This window comes from Arachis hypogaea, chromosome 9 (assembly GCF_003086295.3).
Source record: "Arachis hypogaea cultivar Tifrunner chromosome 9, arahy.Tifrunner.gnm2.J5K5, whole genome shotgun sequence".
Taxonomy (NCBI): domain Eukaryota; kingdom Viridiplantae; phylum Streptophyta; class Magnoliopsida; order Fabales; family Fabaceae; genus Arachis; species Arachis hypogaea.
Genome location: NC_092044.1, coordinates 19093131 through 19111245, shown reverse-complemented (window position 1 = coordinate 19111245; position 18115 = coordinate 19093131). Strand labels below are relative to the sequence as shown.

The window sequence follows — 18115 nt, the reverse complement described above, 5'->3', positions numbered from 1 at the left end:
ATTTCCCACCATCATACTCAAACACTTATATTCTGGTGGCAGTGGATTATGTATCCAAATGGGTGGAGGCTATTGCAACACCCACTAATGACACTAAAACAGTGTTAAAATTCCTCCAGAAACATATTTTCAGCAGATTTGGTATCCCTAGAGTGTTAATCAGTGATGGGGGCACTCATTTCTGTAATAAACAGCTTTACTCTACTCTGGTACGTTATGGAGTCAGCCACAGGGTAGCTACTCCATATCACCCACAAACTAATGGGCAAGCTGAAGTCTCAAATAGAGAACTTAAAAGAATCCTGGAACGGACTGTAATTAACCGTAGAAGGGATTGGGCAAGAAGCTTGGATGATGCTCTGTGGGCATACAGAACAGCATTCAAGACCCCCATAGGGACCTCTCCATACCAGCTTGTGTATGGAAAGGCGTGTCACTTGCCAGTAGAACTGGAACACAAGGCCTACTGGGCAACCAGATTCCTGAACCTTGATGCCAAGTTAGCTGGAGAAAGACGATTGCTCCAGTTAAATGAGCTAGAGGAATTTAGACTCAATACTTTCGAGAATGCAAAAATTTACAAGGAGAAAGCAAAAAGATGGCATGATAAGAAATTGTCATCCAGAGTCTTTGAGCCAGGACAGAAAGTTCTGCTATTTAATTCAAGGCTCAAATTATTCCCCGGGAAATTAAAATCCCGGTGGAGAGGTCCATATGTAATCACAAGCGTATCACCATATGGATACATAGAACTTCAGGATAATGACTCTAACAAAAAGTTCATTGTTAATGGACAAAGAGTTAAACACTATCTTGAAGGTAATTTCGAGCAAGAATGCTCAAGACTGAGACTTAATTGAAGATCAGTGATAGTCCAGCTAATGACATTAAAGAAGCGCTTGCTGGGAGGCAACCCAGCCAATCACAAAATTTAATTTTATTCGTTTTTCTAATAATTTGAAGTTTTACAGGTAGATGCTACAGTATCTTCAAAAGGTGAAATAGCAATTGGTTGAAGTCACAAGTTACAAGGAAAATTGGAAGCTCACTGGCGTAAAAAAGCCAGTAAGAAATACTTTGGGCATTGAACGCCCAAAAGAAGCACCCACTGGGCGTTTAACGCCAGTAAGGGTAGCCATCTGGGCATTAAACGCCAGAAAGGAGCATCTTCTGGGCGTTAAACGCCAGAAAGAAGCACCTTCTGGGCGTTTAACGCCAGTCTGCTAGCATCCTGGGCGTTCAGAAAAACGCCCAGTGACAAAGGACTTCCTGGCGTTCAACGCCAGAAAGAAGCACCAGATGGGCGTTGAACGCCCAGGAGAAGCAACATCTGGGCGTTAAACGCCCAAAACATGCATCATGTGGGCGTTTAACGCCAGGATGGTGGGAGGAGAGTTCGGCGCCTCCTCCTCATCATCATCCAACACTTGCTCTCCTTCTATCCCTCTTCTTTCTTCTCTTTTGCTTGAGGACAAGCAAAGCTCTAAGTTTGGTGTGTTTTATCCGTGATCACAAAAACATACCCACTAAAGATCATGGCTCCTAAAGGAAAACAACCCAACTCAAGAGGCAAGAAAGAAAGCACTCCAAAGCCACTTTGGAATCAAGGGAAGTTCTTAACTAAAGAACATTCAGACCATTACTACAAGATAATGAGTCACAGATCCGTGATCCCGGAAGTCAGATTTGATCTGAAAGAAGATGAATATCTGGAGATCCAAGAGCAAATTCGAAACAGGAATTGGGAAATTCTGGCCAATCCTGAAACGAAAGTGGGAAGGAACATGGTTCAGGAATTTTATGCTAATCTATGGCAGACAGACAGGCAAAGAATAATTGGAGCTGCTCTCTTTGACCATCGGACTGTAGTCAGAGGAAAGATCATTCATACCAATTCTGACAAGATCAGGGAGATATTTAAGCTTCCCCAACTGAAAGATGACCCAGACTCCTTTAATAGGAGAATGATGAGGGTCAATAAAGGGCTGGACAAGGTTCTGGAGGACATATGCATCCCTGGAGCCAAGTGGACCACCAGCACGACTGGCATCCCAGTTCAACTCAAAAGGGAAGATCTGAAACCAGTAGCCAGAGGTTGGCTGGATTTCATAGGGCGTTCCATATTGCCCACCAGCAACCGTTCTGAAGTCACTATTAAAAGAGCAGTAATGATTCACTGCATCATGTTGGGAAAAGAAGTGGAAGTCCATCAGCTGATCTCATGTGAGCTATACAAAATAGCAAACAGGAATTCTAAGGACGCCAGATTGGCTTATCCAAGCTTAATTTCTATGCTTTGCAAGGATGCTGGAGTAAAGATGGGAATAACTGAATATATCCTAATTGAAAAGCCCATTACTGGAATATTAATGGTCAGACAACAGCAACAAGATGATTCAACCAAGAGGAGAGCACAAGAAGCCCTCCCAGAACTGCCCCAATTCGAATATTGGGAACATCTTGAGGCTTCTATTTCCAAATTACAAGAAGTTGTGGACCAAATAAAGGAAGAACAGAATAATCAAAGTAGCATGCTTTGCAAACTGCTCAAGGAACAGGAAGAGCAAGGGCGTGATCTAAGGGAGCTGAAGCGCCAAAAATTAATCCTTGAACAACACCCCACAGATTAGAGGAACATTCACTCCTCAAAACAACAGGTTGCTGAGTTCCAATTTTTCTGTTTTAGCTTAGTGATAGTATTATTATAGAAATTCACCTTAGGAGATATTTAGTAGTAATTAGTATGTCTATTTTGATTTTATTTCCAATTAAGCTATAATTTATTTTTCTCACCATCATCAGGCATAAATAAAGTAGTAGATTTTTTTTAGAATAAAGAAGTAATCTATATTTTTCGAGTTCTCAATAATAAAAATTATAATTAATTATATGTGGTGGCAATATTTTTTGTTCTCTGAATGAATGCTTGAACAGTGCATAATTTGTACTTTGAATTTGATGAATATTGGCTCCTGATAGGATGAGGAACACGAAAAATATTATTGATGATCTGAAAAATCATGAAATTGATTCTTGAAGCAAGAAAAAGCAGTAAAAAAAAAAAGCCATGAGCCCTAGGCAAGAGTAAAAAGGATCCAAGGCTTTGAGCATCAATGGATAGGAGGGCCCAAGGAAATAAAATCCAGGCCTAAGCGGCTAAACCAAGCTGTCCCTAACCATATGCTTGTGGCATGCAGGTCCAAGTTACAAACTTGAGACTAAGTGGTTAAAGTCGTGATCCAAGGCAAACAGAGTGTGCTTAAGAGCTCTGGATACCTCTGACTGGGGACTTTAGCAAAGCTAAGTCACAATCTGAAAAGGTTCACCTAGTCATGTGTCTGTGGCATTTATGTATCTGGTGGTAATACTGAAAAACAAAGTGCTTAGGGCCACGGCCAAGACTCATAAAATAACTGTGTTCAAGAATCAACATACTACACTAGGAGAGTCAATAATACTATCGGAACTCTGAGTTCCTAAGGATGCCAATCATTCTGAAATTCAAAAGATACAGGGAGATGCCAAAACTGTTCAGAGACAAAAAGCTACAAGCCCCGCTCATCTAATAAGAATCTGAGCTTCATTTAAAACTCTAAAATATTATTACTTCTTAATTTCTGTTAAAACCTATTTTATTTATCTAGTTGCTTGAGGACAAGCAACAGTTTAAGTTTGGTGTTGTGATGAGCGGATATTTTATACGCTTTTTGGGAGTAATTTCATGTAGATTTTAGCATGTTTCAGTTAGTTTTTAGTAGAATAATATTAGTTTTTAGGCAAAAATCATATTTCTGGACTTTACTATGAGTGTGTGTATTTTTCTGTGATTTCAGGTATTTTCTGGCTGAAATTGAGGGAGTTGAGCAAAAATCTGACTTAGGCTGAAAAAGGACTGCTGATGCTGTTGGATCCTGACCTCCCTGCACTCAGAATGGATTTTCTGGAGCTACAGGAGTCCAATTGGCGCGCTCTCAACGGCGTTGGAAAGTAGACATCCAGAGCTTTCCAGCAATATATAATAGTCCATACTTTGTGCAAAGATAGACGACGTAACTTGGCGTTGAACGCCAAGTTCATGCTGCTGTCTGGAGTTAAACGCCAGAAAAACGTCATGATCCGGAGTTAAACGCCCAAAACACGTCATAACCTGAAGTTTAACGCCAAGAAAGGCCTCTACTCGTGGATAGCTTTAGTCTCAGCCCCAGCACACACCAAGTGGGCCCCAGAAGTGGATTTCTGCACCAATTATCTTTGTTTACTCATTTTCTGTAAACCTAGGTTACTAGTTTACTATTTAAACAACTTTTAGAGACTTATCTTGTACCTCACGACATTTTCAGATCTGAATTACATACTTTGTGACGGCATGAGTCTCTAAACTCCATTGTTGGGGGTGAGGAGCTCTGCAGCGTCTCGATGATTTAATACAATTCCTTTGTTTTCCATTCAAACACGCTTGTTCTTATCTAAGATGTTTATTCGCGCTTAATTATGAAGAAGGTGATGATCCGTGACACTTATCACCTTCCTCAATCCATGAACGTGTGCCTGACAACCACCTCCGTTCTACATCAGATTGAATGAATATCTCTTAGATTCCTTAATCAGAATCTTCGTGGTATAAGCCGGATTGATGGCGGCATTCATGAGAATCCGGAAAGTCTAAACCTTGTCTGTGGTATTCCGAGTAGGATTCTGGGATTGAATGACTGTGACGTGCTTCAAACTCCTGAGGGTTGGGCGTTAGTGACAGACGCAAAAGAATCAATGGATTCTATTCCAACCTGATTGAGAACCGACAGATGATTAGCCGTGCTGTGACAGAGCATAGGAACGTTTTCACTGAGAGGATGGGAAGTAGCCACTGACAACGGTGACACCCTACATAGAGCTTGCCATGGAAGGAGCCTTGCGTGTGTTGAAGGATTTCAAGGAAGAGTTGAAGTTCAAAGGACAAAGCATCTCCAAAACTCCAACATATTCCCCATTACTGCACAACAAGTAACGCTATTATTCTCTATTATTTTTCTTACAATTTTAAATACTTTGACTTCTTACAATTAAATCCAAATAACCTTGTTGACCTCCTAACTAAGATTAATAAAATAAACATTGATTGCTTCAAACCAATAATCTCCGTGGGATCGACCCTTACTCACGTAAGGTATTACTTGGACGACCCAGTGCACTTGCTGGTTAGTTGTGCGAATCACAAATTCGTGCACCAAGCATTCAGAGCATCAATCTCAAGAACTCCCTTCCTCTGAGGCGTCACATTATTCACGGAATTCCTCTCAGAAGTTTACATGAACTGGTTATTTGCAACCATGTCAATAAGTTCTTGAGCTTCTGCAGGCGTTTTCTTTAGGTGAATGGATCCACCTGTATAATGGTCCAGTGACATCTTAGAGAACTCAGATAGACCATAATAGAATATATCCAAAATGGTCCACTCTGAAAGCATGTCAGAAGGACACCTTTTGGTCATCTGTTTGTATCTTTTCCAAGCTTCATAGAGGGATTCACCATCTTTTTGTTTGAAGGTCTGAACATCCACTCTAAACTTGCTCAGCTTTTGAGGAGGAAAGAACTTAGCCAAGAAGGCTGTGACCAGCTTATCCCAAGAGTCCAGGCTATCTTAAGGTTGAGAGTTCAACCATGTTCTAGCCCTGTCTCTTATAGTAAAAGGGAAAAGCATGAGCCTGTAGACTTCAGGATCTACTCCATTAGTCTTAACAGTCTCACAGATCTGCAAGAACTCAGTTAAAAACTGATAGGGATCTTCTGATAGAAGTCCATGAAACTTGTAGTTCTGTTGCATTAGAGCAACTAGTTGAGGTTTCAGCTCAAAATTGTTTGCTCCAATGGCAGGGATTGAGATGTTTCTTCCATTAAATTTGGAAGTAGGTGTAGTATAGTCACCAAGCATCCTCCTTGCATTATTATTTTTGGCTGCCATCTCCTCTTCCTTTTTGAAAATTTCTGTAAGGTTGTCTCTGGATTGTTGTAATTTAGCTTCTCTTAGTTTCCTCTTCAGAGTCCTTTCAGGTTCAGGATCTGCTTCAACAAGAATATTCTTGTCCTTGCTCCTGCTCATATGAAAAAGAAGGGAACAGAAAATAATAATAGGGATCCTCTTTACCACAGTAGAGAGATTCCTTTATGTTAGTAGAAGAAGAAAGGAATAGAAGAAGGAAAAGAGTTAAGAATCCAAACACAAGGGGGAAGATAGGTTCGAATTCTTGAGATGAAGTGAAGTGTTAGTAAATAAATAAATAAATAGAAGAAGATGAGAGAGGGAGAAATTCGAAAATAAATTTTGAAAAAAGGTTAGTGATTTTCGAAAATTAAGAGAAGAATTAAAATTAAAATTAAAATTTGAAATAATTAGTTAATTAAGAAAATTTTGAAAAAGAGGGAAGAATTTTCGAAAATTAGAGAGGAGGAAGTAGTTAAGTGATTTTGAAAAAGATAAGAATTTTAAAACAAATAAAAAGTCAATTAGTTAGTTGAAAAAGATTTAAAAATCAATTTTAAAAAGATAAGAAGTTAGAAAAGATATTTTGAAATTGATTTTGAAAAAGATATTATTTGGAAAAAGATATTTATAAAAGATATGGTTGAAAATTATATTTTGAAAAAGATTTAATTTTTAAAATTTAAAATTGATTACTTGACTAACAAGAAACTAAAAGATATGACTCTAGCATTTAAAGATTGAACCTTTCTTAACAAGAAAGTAACAAACGTCAATTTTTTTAATCAATCACATTAATTGTTAGTAAAGTTTTCGAAATTTTGAAATAAAGATAAGAAAAAGATTTTGAAAATCAAAATAAAAAAATTTTGAAAAATAATAAGAAAAATGAAAAAGATTTGATTTTTTAAAAAAGATTTTGAAAAGATAGGATTTTAAAATTGAAATCTTGACTTGACTAACAAGAAACAACTTATTTTAAAAATTTTTGACTAAGTCAACCCAAAGATTTCAAAATTTATGAGAGAAAAAAGGAAAAGATATTTTTTTGATTTTTTTTAATTTAATGTGGAAAGAGAAAAACAACAAAATGACTCAAGATATAAAAATTATGAATGAAAACAACTAATGCATGCAAGAACACTATGAATGTCAAGATGAACACCAAGAACACATTGAAGATCATGATGAACATCAAGAACTTATTTTTGAAAAATTTTCAAGAAAAGAAAACATGCAAGACACCAAACTTAGAAATTTTCAATGCTTAGACACTATGAATGCAAAAATGCATATGAAAAACAACAAAAGACACAAAACAAGAAAATATGAAGATCAAACAAGAAGACTTACCAAGAACAACTTGAAGATCATTAAGAATGCAATGCATGAATTTTTCGAAAAAAATGCATAAATTTTTAAAAACATGCAATTGACACCAAACTTAAAAATTGACTCAAGACTCAAACAAGAAACACAAATTTTTTTTTTGGTTTTTATGATTTTATGATTTTTTTGTTTTTCGAAAATTATTTTTAGAGAAACGAAAACAAATAAAATAAAAAAAATTTGAAAGGTTTTTGAAAAAAAAATTTGAAAAGAAAATTACCTAATCTGAGCAACAAGATGAACCGTCAGTTGTCCAAACTCGAACAATCCCCGGCAACGGCGCCAAAAACTTGGTGCACAAAATTGTGATCTCTAACAATGGCATTCAACTTGGTATGCGCATCTACTAACTTAGCACTTTCTTCACAACTCCGCACAACTAACCAACAAGTGCACTGGCTCGTCCAAGTAATAAACCTTACGTGAGTAAGGGTCGATCCCACGGAGATTGTTGGTATGAAGCAAGCTATGGTCATCTTGTAGATCTCAGTTAGGCTGATTCAAATGATTATGAAGTTTTCAAAAGTAATAATAAATAAAACATAAAATAAAGATAGAAATACTTATGTAAATCATCGGTGGAAATTCAGATAAGTGTATGGAGATACTTTGTCCCTGTTGAATCTCTGCAACAAACTGCTTTCTTACTTTCAATCCTTCATACTCATTTCCATGGAAAGCTGTATGTAGGGCATCACCGTTGTCAATGGCTACTTCCCATCCTCTCAGTGAAAAAGGTCCAAATGCTCTTGTCACAGCACGGCTAATCATCTGTCGGTTCTCGATCATGTCGGAATAGAATCCATTGATTCTTTTGCGTTTGTCATCACGCCCAACAATCGCGAGTTTGAAGCTCGTCACAGTCATTCAATCCCTGAATCCTACTCGGAATACCACAGACAAGGTTTAGACCTTCCGGATTCTCAGGAATGGCCGCCAATAATTCTAGCTTATACCATGAAGATTCTTATCAAGGAATCCAAGAGATATGTGCTCGTTCTAAGGTAGAATGGAAGTGGTTGTCAATCACGCGTTCATAAGGATGGATGATGATGAGTGTCACGGATCATCACATTCATCAGGTTGAAGTGCAACGGATATCTTGGAACAAGAATAAGCTGAACTGAATAGAAAATAGTACTAATTGCATTGAAACTCGAGGCATAGCAGAGCTCCACACCTTTAATCTATGGTGTGTAGAAACTCCACCGTTGAAAATACATAAGTGATAAAGGTCCAGTCATGGCCGAATGGTCAGCCCCCATGAATGATCAAAAGACCAAATGGTCAAGAGACTATACTGTCAAAGACCCCTAGTACAATAGTAAAAAGTTCTATTTATACTAAACTAGTTACTAGGGTTTACAAAAATAAGTAATTGATGCAGAAATCCACTTCCGGGGCCCACTTGCTGTGTGCTTGGGCTAAGCTTGAGCTTTACACGTGCAGAGGCTTCTCTTGGAGTTAAATGCCAATTTGTAACGTGTTTTTGGCGTTACTCTGGTTTATGACGTGTTTCTAGCGTTTGACTCCAGAATGCAGCATGGAACTGGCATTAAACGCAAGTTGTAAAGTATGTACTATTATATATTGCTGGAAAGCTCTGTATGTCTACCTTCCAATGCCATTGAGAGCGCATCATTTGGAGTTCTTTATCTCTAGAAAATCCATTTCGAGTGCAGAGAGGTCAGAATCCAACAGCATCAGCAGTACTTTGTCACCCTCCTTATCAGAGTTTTGTTCAGGTCCCTCAATTTCAACCAGAAAATACCTGAAATCACATAAAAACACACAAACTCATAGTAAAGTCCAGAAATGTGAATTTTACATAAAAACTAATGAAAACATTGCTAAAAGTAGCTAGATCCTACTAAAAACTACCTAAAAATAATGCCAAAAAGCGTATAAATTATCCGCTCATCAGCTGCCATAAAGTCTACCGAGTTATTTGGGTTGGCTCCCGGCCCCTGAAGATTAGTACGACCTCTCCCATGACCTCTACTGCATCCACGAGGTGCCATCTGGTTTCTATAATACACACCAAACAATCGATATTAAGTTGATCAGTCTCAATATCAGAAGTTTAGTGCTTCAAAGTCCCAAATGCATGCTCATGAATGTTTATGCCAGTTATATCAAGTAGATATCTTAATAGCACATAACACACACACGGAGAATGCATAGAAGCATAGTCAATCCGTCCCTCAGGCTCTACAGGAACGAACTGCTCTAATACTATAATGTAACAGCCCTGACCACCCGCTAGCACGATATTGTCTGCTTTGGCACACAAGACCTCACGGTTTTGCCTTTGACAATAGGGATGATAGCTGAAGCCTCCCATACTCACTCGTCAAAATGCATCATGCTAGGGAGAGGTATCCATACCCTTATAAAGCATGCTTCGTTCCCCTCCCCAACTGATGTGGGACCTTACAAAATAAAAATTGTATAGTAGAAGTTGTTAAAATTTTATAATTTAACATCCATAATTTTATAAGTATAACATCTATATATAATTTTAAACACATAATAATTTTAGACGATTTTAATAAATAGAAACTAATCAAATATAAGATATTTTTATTTTATATAAAATGTATTGAGTTAATTTGAGATTTTTTTAAATTAAAAATATCAAAATAGCAGCCAGGTTTACCTGCAGATTTGATAATAAATTCGTTGGGTTAAAAATTACCGTCGGAACCAAGTAAATGAAAAATTGGCACGATTAAATGAAACACGCCATTTTTGTCATAGGTAGCGCATCACTGGCTAATTTTTTTTTATGGTAAATCCGTCGGTAAAATTGACCCTAAATTCGAATTTGCAAACCCTTCCCCTCCATTTCTACAATATCATCAACCTTACTTCTCTCCCTTCTCTCTTTCTCTCTCGCTGTCAACCCCATCGCCACCATTCGCTGCCGTTTTGCTGGTCACTGCCATTCTCACTCACTCATCGCTGGTTATTATCACTCAGTCACTGTCACCACCTCAATATTATCGTGTCCTGCACCGTGCTCGTTCAACAGCATTAGCGCCTCCTATTCCAAACTCGTTCATCATTGTCGCGGCTATTCCTCTAGTCGGTCTTCCCTCATCATTGCCACGTCCAGCAGCAACTTTGCCACTCATCATCATTGTCTCTCGTAGTTTCATCATCGCTGCCTTGTCATTCCTTCCTTTTGTCACCGTCACCTCTCGTTTATTGCCATCTTCTATACTTAGTTCCTTTTTTTATTAGTTTCTTTTGAATTTTTTTCAACATTTGGGAATTTAATGTTTGTTCAGTTGTTTAAAATGTTTTTTAAATTATTAATCTTCTGAGTTTGTATATTTGTTTGTTTAATTATTTGTGCAATTATTGTTGAATTTTTTATTTGGAAATTTATGGTTTATTTAATTGTCAGATATACATATATATGCTGCTGCTTGCCTCCTTTGTTTAATGAATTGAATAAGATGAGGATAAATTTGTGATTGTTTTTGTTTTGATTGTCTGTTTATGTTATGTTTGTTACTTTTGATATAACTGTTTAAATCTATTACTGTTTGGAATTTAATATGATATTCTGATGGTATAGATTATTTTTGTATTATGATGGAGGATTTTTTTATTATATAATTTAGAATTGATAATATTGCTTGTGAATTTTAATTTTTTTTATTATGTAGTGGATTATTTTGTTGGAAGTTTTAAATTATGTTGTGAATTATTTTATTAGAAGTTTTAAATTTTGTCTACTTTAAAATTTATTTTAATTTTATTAGCACAAAACCTGCTCAATGAAATTCATTTGATGCACTAGCATAACTTAAATTGGAGGGACATGAATTTAAATTTTAATTGGCTGCCTAAATCTGTATTTTTAAATATTAAATAAATTATTTATCCTTGATTTATTGTAAATTTATAGTTTGAAAGCTTCGTTGATTTGGAATCATATGATACTATTGCAATAAAATTCAGAGGAAATGGCAGATTTTATATAGCTATAGTAAGTGCCCTTTTATTTTGTCAATTCTCAATGCTAAAATATTGTGCTAACGATTTTTGAGGATTTAATTTTTAAGTAGTCTTGTCATATGCAAGTAGCATAAATAATTTGGTATGGTTGATTTTTTATGTAATATAATAGCATTAGTATAGCCTAATCTCTAATATTTATCAGTATTCCTCTTTTGATTTTTGGTTTTATTTTGTTCAATTTTTGTATTTGAGAGTTTGGTGTATTTTAAATTTAACTTTTTTGCTTAATTGAATTCTCTAATTTTTTTAGTTTTAATAATAAATTTTTATATTTAAACTTGTTTATAAATTTTTAACTAAAAATTATAGATAAATTATTATAAAACTTTAAATTTTGTTAGTTTATTAGAAATTATTAAATTTAAAAATTTAAAATTATATATTGAATTTTTAAACAAATTAAAAAAAATTTAAATTTATCGTCAGTTAAATCCGTTTGTAACTATTAATTTAATTATTAATAATAAATAATATATTAACGTTAAATTTACTGAAAAAAAATCGACGGTAATAAATTCTAGATTTTCGTCAATTAAAAATTTATATCACTAGTAAACAGTTACCAATAAAATTTATACTGTCGAATTTATTTTGTTGCTAAATTTGACAGTAAATAAGTTACCAACGAATTTTTTTGATAAATTCACCGGTATCTAACAATTTTTTTGTAGTGACCCATGGTATTCTCCCTCAAGCTTTATTCAAGCGATTCTGAACGATTTGATGATCCTAGATTGGACAGATCTATTGTCGGAGGGCTCTAATAGCTCACAACTACTAGACCAAATCTCCTTTATGCAGTAAAAAGATTAGAGTATCACAGTTCATGCATTATCCAATTTTACAGCAATAAAAAGCTGTGAAGAGAATCATGTGATTTCTAGGAGAAACAATAGGCTATGGCCTTGTCTTCACTAAAAGCACTGATTATAGGTTTATTGTTTTTGCAGATGCTAATTGGGCTGGAGACATTAATAATAGAAAATCTATTCCAGAATATTATGTGTACCTGGACAACAACAGCACAGAAACTGATTATCGTGCATTAACATCTACTATGTTAAAGATGATCTCACTTCATCAGCTTCTTGATGAGCTTAAGGTTTCACAAAAGATACCACGAACAATATATTGTAATAATCAATCAATTTGTTTGCTGGCTACCAACCCCATCTTGCATAGTAAGTGCAAATACATTGAGTTAGATCTGATTTTCATTTTATTAGAGAATTTGTCAACCAAGAAAAACTGTATGTTATTCATATACCTGTTACGAATTAAGTAGCCAATATTTTCACTAAACCACTTTTAATTAAGCTCTATGACAAATTTAGAATCAAATTTAGAGTGTGTGTGAACACCCACTTAAATTTGAGGGGCCGGGGATGTTAGAGACAATAATATAAATAAAGAGAAAGGATAGTTAAGAGTCAGTTACAAGTTTGTATATATATATTCGGTATATATACTCTGCCGCTACTGCAGTATGCGTGATACACATTCAATAGATTTCTTTTTCTTCAGTCACAAATTTTATTGCATTGTTTCAGTTCTTGCTCTACTCTCATTTGTAATATATGTATTAGAGTGGCTGAGTGCGATGTCATCACAAAGAATTTCTTTATCATCGAGTTAATTAGTGGATATACCTGATTAGTGATTATAAACATATTTACAAATTTTTAAAATTTAGGAACTTATTCATAAATGAGATGAATAATAAGTGCAGCCGCTAATACAAGCGAAAAAGAAAAAGTACCGTGAATTAATTATGTCTAATATAAAATTATAAGTACCGATGAATTTTTCACTCATTATATACAAATTAAAAGCAACAGATAGTGATGATATAAAATAAAAAACATTTTGCATCTTTAAGTAAATTATCGTTTCTAGCTATAAAAATTTTTAATGTTGACAATTCTAATAATAAATTAGGTAAATTAACTTGATATCCATAAAAAATTATACTAATTTTACAAAGTTTTATAAAATATTCAACAAAAGTACCTAACAAAATACTCATTTTGATAATTTTGTTTAACTAATCTCTTCTTTAATATGTATTGAATTAGTTTACATTTTTCGTAGTTAAAATTGTCAATGTTTATATTGTTGATGATAATTAAATATGTAACTTTTCATTTATATTTTCATCACAATTAATTTACTTCTCTTGGAAAATGTATGTGTAAAAGATTATAAAAACTTGAATTTTTTGTGATCAGAAGACATAATTATAAAGAGATATTTGCCAATATATATATAATTTAAGTCACATAAATAAAAATAACAATTTTTTATATGATTATATAAATATTTATAAAAAATAAATATAATTGCATTAGTGTATGTTTTAGACTGCCATCAAAATTTATATATTGTGTTAATAAATTGCTTTGCCGCCATTAAAGTTTGATGTATTAGTATTGCTAACATCAATCGAAAAGAGACAAATAATAACACAATAAAATCAATCAATTAATTTCAATGTTGGTCACCACATCAAACTTTTCTCTAGGATCGATTGTCTACACATAAACTCAAAATCTTTGCTGATCTAATTCTCCAATAAAAAGTGGGAAGAATGAACGAAAGAATACAAAATCATATAACCCTCCACGATACCTCCCGATTCTTTAAAACTAAGTTAAGCCTTGGTGAAGCCAGCATCGTATGTAATGCCAGTGGCAGGGACCCAAGTGCTAGCTTGGATCCATCGCTCAGCAAGAAATTGAGAAGCCTCATCCTTACTAATAATGCCTTTTGCAAATGGGGCCCTGGCTCCGGCATTGGCACCAGCTCCAGTGTTTCCATACTCAACAAAGTAACAATTGTCAGTGTTAGCCTCAGTTGGTGGGTTCCATGGGATGTAACCTTGTGGCTGGATCAAATCACCAATGGTATTCTCAATGAACACTGCCCTTGAGAATGCCTTCCATGGCCTTGCCAAGAATGTCCTCACTGTCAACCTGTCTGGGTAGAGGGTGGAATCAGCCATGATCTCACAATTTTGGAGGACAATACCAGTAGGCATGTTCTTCTGGTCAGTTCCATCAGCGACCACAATGTTCTGCTGGTTTGACATGGGCTTCCTCACAATGATCCTAGAGTTTTGGATCAAGGTGGTGCCATAGCCGAAGATGAAGTCAATGGTACCAGAGATTTCGCAGTTGCGGTAGAACTGACGATGGGCGTGGGCATAAAGTGTATCTTGGTAACCACGCATTGCGCAATCAAAGAAGGCTGAGCGATCTCCCTGCACGCGGAGTGCCACTGCTTGGTGACCTTCAGCACCAGCGGTATTCTCGAATGCAATTGACTTGGCAATGAAATCATCAGCATTGGTGGCTGCACATACAATTCAACTCGTTAGTGATGTGGAAATTATATGATGTTATATTAGTAAATAACCATGTCATTTTATAATAAAAGTTTTCAATAGAAAAAGTTTTAGAATACGTGAGAAATGAAACTTGGACTTACAGAATGTGGATGTTCTCATGGTCTTAGTACCCTCATGGAAGTTCTTGCGACCAGTGATGATGGTCTTTGTATTTCCATCGCCATAGATAAACAAGTTCTTGAACTTCTTGTCAACGGTAATGTATTCATCATAAACGCCAGCCTTAACGTAGATAATGTATCTACCTGTGTAGTTCTTAGGGTAAGAGTTAATAGCCTCCAAAACGGTCTTAAATTGGCCACTACCGTCCTTGGCAACAACAACATTAGGTCTGACATTATTGACGTCTTGCAAGAGTTTACGATCTGCGGCGGATAACCAAGTGGGGTATCCCTCATGATCCACCTCAAGGAGCTTTCTAGAAGCAGGTTTGAGGTTCAAGTTCAAACCAAGACCATTAAGGAAGTGGGACAATCCGGAAACAACATCAAGAGCAAGCGCAGTGAGCTGGCCAACGCTATCCAAGCTGTCAGATTGCAACTCGGTTTTGACTTTCTTTTCACCGTCGGTGTCAAAGCCGTCCATGCAGGATTGCTGGTAGGCAATAACGGCACCCAACCAATTCTTGAGTTCAGCGGAACTCTGGTAAACATTTGCGAAATTGTTGTCAGTGATAAGGTTGATAGAGGCCTCGAGTTCGTGGGTTGCTGATTGCAACAAGTCCTTGCAATCATCAAGGGCCATCTTCATGCCAGGATTACTCTCGCCATGCTCCACAGAGAGGCTATCGGTCATGTTGAATGCCTTGATGACGGTATCCAATGTTCTCTTCACCACTTCTGAGACGTAATCCTTTGGGTCAGTGGTATTGACGTTGCCAATGACGTCATAGCAAAGTTTCTTGTCATCTGCGTTTTGGCACAACTTCTCCACTGCCTTGTTGTGGGATTTCAATTGGTCATGGCTGCTGTTGTTGTTGCTAACAACTGCAACGGTGCCAATGACAACACCAACTACAAGGATGATAGAAACTGCAGAAACAACGACTTTGCCGTTTGCCATTTTTTATTCTTAATTTATTTCTATCCAACAACGGCAATACAATTCAAGATAGAGGTAGATTGGGAAGGAGATTGAATCCTTCCCAATCTGTTATTTGTGTTTCTTGATGGTGACGATGAAAACCTTGCATAAAGGTGGGTATTTATACTAGCGTTTTTGATATTTTTATGTGTAAATAAACAAAAATAGACATTATTGACCGATTCTGTGGTAGCTATTAGCGGTTTGATTGAATTATTCTACGTATAGTTCGCGTTGTTTACTTTCTAAGAGGCACGAGTTGCTATTTTTTTGATTGAATGCATATATATAGAAAATACTATATAAATTCAAAGAAGTACTAATTAAAATATAGAAATAAATTACCTTCACCTCTGTTTTCTTAACACTATGAAATGCGTTTAGCTACAATGTTTTGTTCTTTGCATCCCCTTTACGAATACATTTTACATTTCAACTAAATTCAACAAAGTTAACATAAGTTCAAGAAAAAAAAAATGTGCATGCGCACTGTTTTTCCTTTTCTATATTTTTATTAGAGAACACATAAATTTATTGACATATTACAAAAATTTTTATACATAACACTGAAATTTTTACTCACTATAAAAATTTTTGTATATAATACATAAATTACAAACCATTTTTTTAACTAAATTCAACTAGACTAACACAAGTTCAACAAAAAAAAATGTGCATGCGTCACTGTTTTTTCTTTTCTATATTTTTATTAGAGAGCACAAAAATTTTTATTAATAGCACCGAAAATTTTTATCCATAATATAAAAATTTTTATACATAATACATAAATTTTTGTTGCGAATATATTTTATTAATTGGGTAAGTCAATTGTGGTTCTTCAAAAATTTTTATGTTGTATATCAAAAATTTTTGTATTATACATTAAAATTTTATTAATTAAGTGTTAATATTTTAAATATGTAATTTTTTTAAAAGTTTTGTATTACGCACCAAAATTTTTTTACTATACATCAATTTTTTTTGTATTATTTAGCAAAATCGTGTTGTACGTATTTTATTAGTTAAATATTAATGTTATAAGCACGTGGTCTTTTAAAGTTTGTATGTTATATATCAAATTTATTATACTGTGAATCAAAATTCGTATACTCTAATTGTTTTAAATATAAAAAAGAAAAAAATGAAAAAAGAAATCCAACCCAAAAATAAATAAATAAATAAGGTTAAAAAAATGTGCATATCTGACTTGGTAGGGAAATAATCCGTAAAATTACTTCATAGCTTAACTTTATTGTTTTACATTTGGGAAGGTCGAATATGGGCATGTTAAGTGGAAGAACTTTTTATTATTATTAGAATCTATTATACACTGATTTAGTTTAATTTTTTCATAAAGGTTGCTCAACTACTTATAATGAATCTAAAAGTACCACTTCCAATAATAATTTACCAAACTTTTTTTAATAAATAATAATGATACATGAAAGCCATGGATCATGCATAACATTAGTACAAAATAATAATCACAATCATCAACTATGTACTAAAGTCTACAGTGAGCCCCTAAAACAAGCCCAATCATCTACTGACTCAGGTGAGTTGAGTTATAAGGGTTTGAGACAAAATCCATCAATTATGTTCTGTCAATATTTTGATAGAGTAGAGATTCGATTATACAAAAAAATAGGCCTTTAAGTATGGGGTGAGTCGAGTCAGACTTGTATCGAAAATTCATAATTACACGTGATTTTATCCGGAAATATTATACAGAATGTGAAATTTAAAGATTAAAATAAAAGTGAAATCGTAAGTTGTGAAATTTAAAGACTAAAATAAAAGTAAAGACGTGGGATGTCCACTCTGAAAAGTAAAATCTTTCATAATTAAAGTGAAATCGCAAATTGTGAAAGTATGAGAAAAAAGAAAAAATTAGATTGCATCAAGAGAGAAACATTCTATAATTTATTCCTTGTGATTTATAAATAAGAAAAGTTTAAAAAAATTTAACACTTCACCATCACACAAAATTTTAAACTAATAAAATACAAGTGTATATAAATATTTGGAGTCCACTTTTAATTTATTTCCTTTATTTTTTATTTTTTTTATTCTTTTCTTTTTTGTTAACTTATTTTATCTTAATTTTTTTTGAGTATTTTTTTAATATTTTGCTTTCTTTCAATTCTAATTTTATTTTTTTATCTATTTAAAATTTTCATTTATTTTATATTTTTTTAATCGTAATTCTTTACATTATTTATTATTGT

At 34.5% G+C, this 18115-nt stretch overlaps 1 protein-coding gene across 1 annotated transcript; it reads right to left on the bottom strand.

Moving 5' to 3' along the window:
* Positions 1-13858: 13858 nt before the first annotated feature.
* LOC112710603 (pectinesterase 4) lies at positions 13859-15976 on the bottom strand. The gene is made up of 2 exons (XM_025762890.3): positions 14885-15976; positions 13859-14749 (listed from the first exon to the last, which is right to left on the bottom strand). The coding sequence occupies exons 1-2, from the start codon at positions 15864-15866 to the stop codon at positions 14049-14051; spliced, it is 1683 nt and encodes a 560-aa protein (XP_025618675.1). The 5' UTR covers positions 15867-15976; the 3' UTR covers positions 13859-14048.
* Positions 15977-18115: the final 2139 nt, after the last annotated feature.

Coding starts and splice junctions, on each gene's coding strand:
- LOC112710603 (XM_025762890.3), bottom strand. CDS start 15,866: ATGGCAAACGGCAAAGTCGTTGTTTCTGCAGTTTCTATCATCCTTGTA. Junction 14,750..14,884: donor CATGAGAACATCCACATTCT/GTAAGTCCAAGT, acceptor TTGTATGTGCAG/CCACCAATGCTGATGATTTC.